This window comes from Meriones unguiculatus, chromosome 7 (genome assembly GCF_030254825.1).
Source record: "Meriones unguiculatus strain TT.TT164.6M chromosome 7, Bangor_MerUng_6.1, whole genome shotgun sequence".
In the NCBI taxonomy this organism is placed as follows: domain Eukaryota; kingdom Metazoa; phylum Chordata; class Mammalia; order Rodentia; family Muridae; genus Meriones; species Meriones unguiculatus.
This window is the reverse complement of record NC_083355.1, coordinates 32,513,601-32,523,477: the sequence shown is the minus strand read 5'-3', so window position 1 is coordinate 32,523,477 and position 9,877 is coordinate 32,513,601. Positions and strand designations below refer to the sequence as shown.

Genomic DNA, 9,877 nt, shown 5'->3' with positions numbered 1-9,877 from the left:
AGCCGGGAACAGAAAGAATGGATAGTTGAGGCTTTCTGTCTTCTAGACGAGACTGCAAAGGGTGCCCACCAACTCCAGAGGCATGACAGCTCCCTGGAGTTTGAGTCATAGGCTCTTGTGATGCTGGGAACTGAACTCAGGTCCTCTGAAAGAGCAATGTGTGCACTAACTCCTCTGCCACCTCTCCAGAACCTGTTCCAGAGTTTTAATGCAGTGATGCCCAACTCTCAGGCCACGCCTCGGGCCACTTCATCTCCTGTTTCTAAGGCCAGTTTTCCGAGCCTTTCAGCTCTCGGGTCTCCAGCAATATGCTAGCTAGTTAAGGTAGCACTATGGAAGACAGGAAAGTGCCCAGGTTCGGCCAGATCCTCGTTCAATCAGTTGTACATCCTTCAGAGGTACTTAAGTTACTGTGGCTCTGTTTTTTCATCCATTTTCGAGAGATGATAATAGCTACCTTGTGGGTAGGCGGAGTTATCTCTGAGATAACACAAGTGGCAACTGCTCCGAAAACAGAAAACATCGATGCCTTCCCTTCTGGGGCCTCCCTTAGTGGGGGAGGATTTTGACATGATTTCATGCTCTTTTCTAAGGACAAAGAAAGATAACGGGCTCCCTGGAGATGTAGTGTGTGATTCAAAATATTCACTGGGTCAAAAAGTTTACATATGAATACAAACTCTCTACAAGGTGAACTCTGAGAGTAGGAGAGAGAGAGAGAGAAAGAGAGAATTCACCCTTGCAAATTTTGTCCTGGGGATAACTGAGGTTCACAGTCTCAGTCCAGATTTTTATCCTCATACAAACACTGGCACCTATGGATGGATGGTTTCCTTTTTCCCTCTTACAGGTTGGGTTTCCACCCACGTGTTTTTGCAGTGTTTGTTTGTTTGTTTGTTTGTTTCCGAGACAGGGTTTCTCTGTGTAGCCTTGGCTGTCTTGGACTCACTTTGTAGACTAGGCTGGCCTCAAACTCACAGCAATCCACCTGTCTTTGCCTCCCAGAGTTCTGGGATTACAGGCAAGTGCCACCCCACCTGGCTGGCTAGATAAATACAGACGGACCTAGTTTGTTAATTTTAATAGGTGCATAGCGTTTCATAGAATGCATTAACCCTAATTTTCCAGCCACTGTTGGTTTTGAGACAGGGTCTCTCCCTACAAAGCCTTGGCTTTCCTGGAACTCACTATGTAGGTCAGGATGGCCTCGAACTCACAGATATCTGCCTGCCTCTCCAAGTGCTGGGATTAAAGATATGTGCCACCACGCCCTGTATCACTTCATTTGATGAAATATTTTGTTGATTCGTGTTTTTTCGAGACAGCATTTCTCTGTGTAGCCCTGGCTCTCCCGGAACTTGATCGGTACACCAGATTGGCCTAGAACTCAAAGATCCGCCTGCCTCTGCCTTCTGAGTGCTGGGATTAAAGGTGTGAGCCATTCCTGGCCATTTGAGGAATTTTAATTAATTTTATGTATATCGATATTTTGACTGCATGTATGTCTGTGTATCATGTACATGCCTGTGTCTGCACAGATCAGAAGGCTGCACCGGGACTGGAGTTACAGGTGGTTATTGGGTGCTGGAATGCGAACCCGGGTCCTCTGGAAGAGTAGTCAAGTGTTCTTAACTGTTGAGTTCTCTCCAGTCCAATGCCTTTTTTTTTTTAAAATCTTGTCACTACAATGAATAATGGTGATCCCTGCACAAATAACTTGATGAAATGCCTAAGGCATCCATTCCTCCAAAACCCCTATTTTGAACAGTTTAAACAGTGAGGGAGACAGACTACCCTGGACTCTGAGCTTCCTCCCTCGAAGGCTTTCACTTTTTAAACTCCAGCGCTAGCGGGCAGGCGAGGGACGCCTCCAGCGCAGGAGCCGCTCCTTGCAGGGAGCTTTTCGTTGACTGGGAAAGCAGACTGCTCTGTCCAGCGAGCCCCGCTTACGGCGCAAGGGCGAGGAAGGAGGCCAGGAGGCTCGTGCGCCCGGGACAGTTCCTCCGCCCTCTTTGGCGATCTCAGCTTCCTTCTGCTGACCCAGTCGAGCCTCGAGCTGGTGGCCTCAAATGTCAGATTGGCCGGCTGCTCCTGACTCTACGATGGGCCTCATCCTCGAGAGCCCCACACTGCATTCCCTCCACGCTGCAGGAGAGGAGGAAGCTTCCTAAAGTCAGAGAGAAGAAAGCACGCGGCGTACTCAGTCTTTACTACTCCTGCGCGGCTCTGGCGCACTCCCGCTCTCTAGGGTCGGCTATCGATTGCTCCTGTCTGAACCTCCCGCCACGGAGTGCTCGGGCGCTCGGGCTCAGCCTATGGTTTGCTTCTGCCTGGTCCCGCCCTCCGGAGAGCGTTTAGGCGGGACTGTCATCCGGGATTCGGCCAGCAACTTGTTTCCCCTTCGCTTGCCTGCCACCGCTTCCGCTTCCGGTGATAGCGAGCGGCTCTCCGTCCTAAGTGGCCATGGCGGGTAGCCGGTTGGAAAGGTTGGGGACCGTGTTCTCCCGGTGCGTGTTCCCAGTCGGGCGTGGGCAGGGCTCCCACCGGGTCACGACCCTCCCGGAGTGGCCTGAGGGGACGCGGTTGCGGTGTCCGAGCCGGGTGAGGCCCTCGTGCTCCCTCCTGGCTCGGACTCGGTGTGTTTGTCTGTGTCCCCTTGGATTTCTGATCTGTCAGATTGTGTCCGCCACCCCACTTTGGTGGAGACCTCTGGAAGAAAGAGGAGGCTGAAGAACCTGACTGGACAGTCTTGCCAGTTTTCACCGTGGGACGGTGGATGGGCTGGGGTTGAGACCGGCGGGAGAAGATAAGAGTGGCGTAAAGCTGAGTGTGGTGGCTCAGGCGCGCAAACTCAGCACGTGGGAGGCGAGGCAAGGCGATCGCCCCAAGACCGATGCCCGCCTGGCATCGTAACGAAGTTCAGGCCAGTCAGGCCATTGGCTGGCTTTTGTCAAAACAAAGAGCCCGCGTGGACACGCTGTAATCCTAGCACCGGGAAAGTGCAGGGAGCCACTAAATTCAAGGTCATCCTCAGCTACCAACTTGAGTTTAAGGCTAGCTTAGGCTACATAAGACCTAACCGAGGGAATTAGCCGTGCCTCCTCCAGGTAGGAGGTCTTTCTCAGCTCCCCTGTACCCCCTGCTGTTGTCTGCTTTAAGTTGATTCAGGGACTTTGGCAGGCTGTTGTAACCGACTGACCTTGGTTCTGTTCCTCCTCTAAGGACACTGGATCTGATGCGTACTGGGGTTTTGAAGGAGAAGCCAGTGTGGTTTGACATATATGAGGCCTTTCCGCCTCTGAGAGAGCCTGTCTACCGAAGGCCCCGTTTGCGCTATGGCAAAGCCAAAGCTTCCATCCAGGACATCTTTTACCATGAGGATCAGATTCGAGCGTAAGTGTCTTCCGTAGTGAGCAGGACGCAACAACAGACCTCCAGAAAGGGAAGGTTAATGTAGAAGTCTGCTAACAAAGCTGAGTCAGGGCCTTGCTCTCTGGAGTCGGTCTTGTATAACAAATAAAAGAAGCGGAAATTTTAAGAAGTGGAATCTAAGGACCCCAGACCGGCAGAACATTGCAGCCATAGTTGTCTGTTTTCCTGGTGGTCTGTTCTGAGTGGGGTACTTGGATAAGTCCTTGACAAGCATCAACTCATAGACTTTATAACTCTAACCCTGTCTTGGAAGGCAGGCGTCATTGCCTTTGTTTTATTCAAGAGAACTATCAGGTTCAAGGAGGTTCACCACCAGTGGCTAACCTTGAGGGTGGCAGATCTGGTTAATCGCATCTGGCTGTCGGCTTCCGGTTTTCTTTGGAAGTGGAAATGGAGGAATATGGTCAGTGGATTTCATGTCTGACAATTGCTGAAGCCACTCTGGAAGGGTTGCCTGGAAGTTCAGAGCACTTAAAACAATCATGACTAGAAATGTGAAGGAAAGTGCTTGCATGCTTTAGCATCTGTTTCTTCCTTTTTATCTCCCGAGACGGGGTCTTGATCTTTCTGCCTCTGCCTCTGGAGTCCTGCCTCTGCAGGTCTTGCAGGCTTGTATCACCCTGCTTGGCTGTTAACACACATTTATTGTGTAGTAATAAATGAGAAGCAAAAAGAAAGCATAAAAAGCGTAAAAGCACAGATCACCCCTTCACCCCCCCCCTTTAAGTAGTGGTTGGAAGGCAGCTCCTGGAACTTAGCTGTGTCACTTTGAAAACACTGTCCCTGTAATCATCGTAACACAAAATACTAGCGTATCAAGAGTTGTAAAGGTGAAGGAAGATGCTGCTTAAAAAGTATTTTGCTATTTTTTAAGATTTATTTTTAATAACCTGTGCTTGTGTTGGTGTGTGCATGTGAGTGCAGGCGCCCTCTGGAGGCCAGAGGTCTTATTTCTAAAATAAACATTTGTTTTTATTTATGTGTGTGAGAGTTTTGCCTGCACGTTTATATGTGTAGGCAGCATGTGTATTCACTGCTGGAGGAGGCCAGAAGAGGGTGTCAGATACTCTGAAGCTCCTGCCCTGGGTGCTGGGAAGTGTAGGTGTTCCGGTCTTATGCATGAGCAGCACTGGCTCTCTACTGCTTAGCCATCTCTCCAGCCCCATGACGCTCTTTTTAATGTATAGAAGTTATTTATTTCATTTTACAAGGTCTGTGCTGTTCCTTTTGTCAAACACTGTTCTAGATGTGTTAGGCACCGAGAAATATTGTCACTACTGCCAATTTTTCTTTTTGTTGGCCTAATTGCCTTTATTCTTAGAGTATTTGGGAAGCTATTTTTTCAGTAAACCCAGCTATTTACTTTATGTGTGTATGTATGTATGTATGTTTTTATTTGCATTGGTGTTTGCCTGCATGAATGTCTCTGTGAGGGTGCCTGATCCCTTGGAACTGGAGTCATAGGCAGTTGTGAGCTGCCATGTGGGTGCTGGGAATTGAACCTAGGTCCGCTAAAAAACAAAACAGCTTGTGCTCTTAATTGCTGAGCTGTCTTTCCAGCCCCTTATTTATTTATTTTTAACCCGGGATGTTCTTGAACTTCCAGTCCCTTTGCCTTTATCTCCTGACTTCTGGGATTCTAAGTATGTGATACCACATCTGGGTTTTTGTTGTTATTTTTTTTAATTTACTACATTTATTTATTCTCTCTGTGTGTATGAGTGGACTTGTGCACATGTTTGTGACATGCATGTGGGATCAGAGGACAACTTGTGGGAGTTGGTTTTTTTCCTTTACCATGTGAGTCGTAAGGGTCCAATTCATGTTATCAGGCTTGGGAGCAATCACTTTTTACTCACGCTGGTCCCGGCCTACCTTTTTTTTGTAGTTACTTTCAAAGTACTAATTAGGTGTTGTTGAAACAAATAAAAATATGTGTTTTTTAGTTTGCTTTCCACTCCTTCTAACCTAAATAGTGTTGGAAAATGGCCTTCTAATGTCTTTAAAACTTTTTTCTTTTAACAGTAAAGAAAAATTAAGATGTCACACTCTAGGGGGGCATGATAGCTCACACATGCAGTCCCAGCACCTGGCAGGTGAGGCAGGTGAATCAAGAGTTTGAGGTCAGCCTGGTCTACAGAGTTAAACTGGGTTTCATATAAGCGAGGGCTGCATCTCATTGTTAGAGGCTTACCTGGCTTGCGTGAGGCCTTGGGTTCTTACAGAACTAGAACTAAAACAAGAAAACAAGCCTACCATGGACCGTGTGCTGTCCTGCTCATTGTCGTAATCTCAGTCTATCCCAGTTCATGGCCTGTAAGTTGTTTGCAACTCTCCACTGAGGAAACGTTAGTGACCTAATGATGAAACCACTAATCTAGCAGGAGCAGATACTGAAAAGGGAGGGTAGAGGGGTCAAGATTGAGCTAGGTTTTTGTTGTTTTGTTTTTTGAGACAGGGTTACATCAGAGGAAGCCAAGGTGATCTCAATTATGTGCAATTTCTTCAGCCTCCCTAGTGCTGGGGTTACAGACAGGAGCTACCATATTCTGCTCTCTGTAGCACTTTCCTGAGGTAGCAGAGACAAGTATGTTCTTGCTCTCTGAGATTTTCCAAGCATTTCTGCTCAGGTTTGTTCATGTATTTGCTCACTTAAACACTGCCTCTTTGTGCTTTGCTGTGCTAGGAGTTGAGCCTATGTTCTCATACATACCGGGCAAGCGCTCCGCCAATAAGCCACTGCAGAGCTTTTTGGTGGTTTTGTTTTGAGACTCACTGCGATTCCCGGATGGCACTTGCTGTGTAGACCAAGCTGGTTTGGACGTGGCCATATCTCCCACCTCTGAGAGTGCTGTCTTTTTGCTATGTCCTTACTTGGGAGAGAGCAGAGAGGAAGCATGCCTTCGCCTTCTGTCTTTTTCTAAGGACGTCAATGCTATTTTATTTAAGGGTTGTACATGTGACCTGATGAGCTCCCAAAGCTCCTATTTCTACTTTTACACCTTGGGGTTTCCACATAGGAGTTTTTAGTTCAAAGTAACCACTACAAGGAAAATGGGCAGAGAAGATGAATAGTTTACAGAAAAGGGATCCAGTTTGCTTTCAAATTTGAAAAGTTGTGTAATGGCTTTCCTTTTCTTTTTGCAGGGGGTGGTTTGGTAGTGGTGATGAAACTATAATTAATTGTAATTTCCAGTGTATCAATTTGGCAAAGCTCATGAAACAGGAAAATAGGCACGTGTATATTGTAAAATTTACTTGAGTACAAATTCGGCATAGCAGCTTTAAAAAGCACTGAGGCAATTGGAAGGTTTTTGTGTCCGTTTCTGTTTCTGTTTTTCAGATAAATAAGCGCATACTCTGATCTCATAATACATTTTTGTGGATTTATTCCATGACTTATTTATACAGTACACGAGGAAGCACAGGTGTTCCTGCAACAGTTTTCATGACAAAGGACTAGAAACAGTTTCTGCTTCAATCTGAGATAATCTCTAAAGAACATAAGCTATGGACTGAGGGGTGTGAGTGTATAAAGGTTCTGGGCTCCGTGTGTTGGGGGGAGGATGATCAAATTGTTTCAGAGGGCCAAAAAGAAGACTCAGTGGGTAAAGGCACTTGCTGCCAAGCCTGATGACCCGAGTTCAAACCCCGCACTCCGCATGGTAGAAGGAAAAAATCTACTCCCTAGAGTTTTCCTCTGACCTCCACTCATACGTTGGGACATGTACATGCCTACACACACTAAGTAAATAAATAGACGTAATTTCACATGTTCTGGAACGACTGAGGTGATAGTTGTATGACTGACGGTACTAGATGTCACTTCTTAGTACGCTTAAGAAGGCTTGCTAAATTTTTATTGCATTTTATTAAAGTGGGGATGTGCGTGTATGCACATGTATGAGTACATGCTACAGCATACATGTAGAAGTCAGAGAACAACTTAATAGGGGTCCTCTCCACCCCTGTGGGTTTTAGGGATCAAATTTAGGTGTTAGGTTTGGTGACAAGAGCCTCCACCTACTGAGCCACCTCAAAGGCCCAACAGGGATTATGTTTTTTTAATATGCAGATTTCCTCCCCAATTTAAAAGAAAGGGAGCCGGGGACTCTTTCTTTGGGTTAAAAAATGTGGCTGGGACTTGAAGAAAATTCACCGAACAAGAACAAGAACACTTGCTGTGAAAGTATGAAGACCTGAGTGTGATCTCCAGCACCCATCTAAAAAGCTGGGCATGGCTCCATGTGCCTGAAACCTCAGCACTGCAGGGCAGAGGGCTTGCTGGCCAGCCAGCCCAGCCAAAATGCTGAGCTCCCAGGCCGGCCAGAGAGCTGATCTCAAAGCTTTCAAGAGGACAGTAGAGGGAGGCACTTGATGTCATCCTCTGTCTCCACACACACCCGAACACTCAGTGTGCATGTGACAGATACACACACACACACACACACACATACACACACACACACGGGTGTGGAATGATGAATCTAGTAGTACCTGTTGGTGGGGTATTTCCGAGTGTGGCAGCACATGAACCTGGTCAGTGTTGCTCTCTGAGGGGAACGGGGAAGGTGGTGGAGCAGAAGGATGAGGGAGTGTTAGTTCTCACGTATTCCTTTGTCCCTCGATGTAGCGTGGTCCTTTGGCTGAGGCTCTAACTTCTCAGGGCCTAGCACTCATTCTGTATTCCCTCTACCCACTCTCCATTGCCTATAACTGGAGATTCATAGAGTGTCTGTGTTTTCTAGGAAATTCTTTTCGGCCTATGGATCTGGTCAGAAAGCTTTTGATCTGTTCAACCCAAAATTCAAGTCTACCTGTCAGCGGTAAGCATTTCCAGGCCTGAGTAAACCAAGCTTCCCCCTGAGGGTTCAGCTGTCATTTGGAGGAGTTGTGTGGAGGTCTCCTTCAGGAGGGTGCTCCTTCAGGGAGGGTGTGGCTTCAGGAGGGTGCTCCTTAAGGTGGGGTGCTCCTCTAGGCCGCTCTCTCCAGTGCCTGCGTGGTACCATGTAGAAGGTGACTCTACAACCCCAGCACAGGCCTACGATGGGCTGCTTGGAATTTCAGGTTTGTGGAGAAGTACATGGAGCTGCAGAATCTGGGAGAAACAGATGAAGAGAAGTTATTTGTGGAAACGGGGAAGGCTTTGTTGGCAGAAGGTGTCATTTTGAGACGAGTAAGAGAAGCCAGGACTGTGAGTACCTAATTGTCAAAGCTGTTATTGTTGGGCAGAGGGTGTAACTCAGCAGTAGCGTGTGTGCCCAGTTACACACACGCACACACACATGCACAGACACGCACAGAGTAATTTCAATTGGTGTTGTCTTTCTGTCAGTAAAAGGGGTTAGTTTGCATCTTGAAACCTTGGCTCGTACCTTAAACTCCAGGTCAAATACTGTTGTATTGAAGATACGGGGATTCTGTGGCCACTGCTTGGAATAAGTGAGTTGTGGTTAGGCTCTTGAGAACGTGTTTCCATAGGACTCTTTGTGCATTTGCTGTATGTCATAGAGAATTTGACTTGAGTGCTAAATGTTTCCCTAATGGCAGAGCGTGTCTGGTCACCTGCTGCAGCCAGCCGCAAGCACTGGCAGCATGGGGAGACATGCTTGTTGCTGGTCTTGTAAGCAAGATGACGGTGATCAAATTCCCTGCAAACCCTAATAGGTCAATGTGGGACCCCAAGCCTCGTCAGAAGGAAAGCAGCCTCAGGAAGAAGAGGCCTGGGCGCAACAGGAGACAAAGACGACTCTCTCCCCTCCCTGAGGCCCGTCTGCATGGAGCCTGCACACCACGGCTGGGCTAAGCTGTTTGGACTCTGGTGGTCTCCCATCTCTCAGGCATGTGTGCCTTCTCCTAGTTCTTGTTTCTGAGTTGTTACAAATCTCAGTCCCGTGGTTTGAAAGCACCAATTTTGTGAACTTTTCTTTCAAGACATGGTTAAATAAAGGGTTCTCCAGTGCTTACAAAGTAAATTTGCTTTGAAACTGTAAATAACACCAGGAAACCTTTAAAGGTGCATTGAGCTGGCTGCGGGCCGACCGCATCTGAACTCACTGTGCTTCTCATCTGGAGCCCTCAGAATTTCACCTACCCACATGGCGTCCCTCTGCCAAGTGTTTCCGTCTGCAGGTGACGTCTGTACTTTTTGCTGTAGAGCCATCGACTGCAGCTTGAGAGGGACAGCAGAGGCACAGCAGCTCCTGCTGCAGGAAGACTGAGGACCTGTCTGATGTGCACAAGGCCAAATCCATAACTTGAATGTCATGGGTTAGGTGTGTTGGAGAGGGTTAGCATGGGCTACAGCTCATAGGCTGCTTAGAAAATGTTTGATGAATGCATAAACAACCACGTAGCTAAAGACTGATGTTTTTATTAGTCACTGGATCTCCAAGATCGAAGGGCTGGGAGCAGCCGATTCAGATATTCTGATATCCCGTCTCCC

The 9,877-nt window shown here is 47.5% G+C and overlaps 1 protein-coding gene across 1 annotated transcript; it reads left to right on the top strand.

Moving 5' to 3' along the window:
• Window positions 1-2,349: 2,349 nt before the first annotated feature.
• On the top strand, window positions 2,350-9,407 carry Mrps23 (mitochondrial ribosomal protein S23). Its single transcript, XM_021658140.2, has 5 exons — window positions 2,350-2,507; window positions 3,223-3,393; window positions 8,181-8,258; window positions 8,500-8,626; window positions 9,100-9,407. The coding sequence occupies exons 1-5, from the start codon at window positions 2,464-2,466 to the stop codon at window positions 9,196-9,198; spliced, it is 519 nt and encodes a 172-aa protein (XP_021513815.1). The 5' UTR covers window positions 2,350-2,463; the 3' UTR covers window positions 9,199-9,407.
• The last annotated feature ends 470 nt before the right edge of the window (window positions 9,408-9,877 follow it).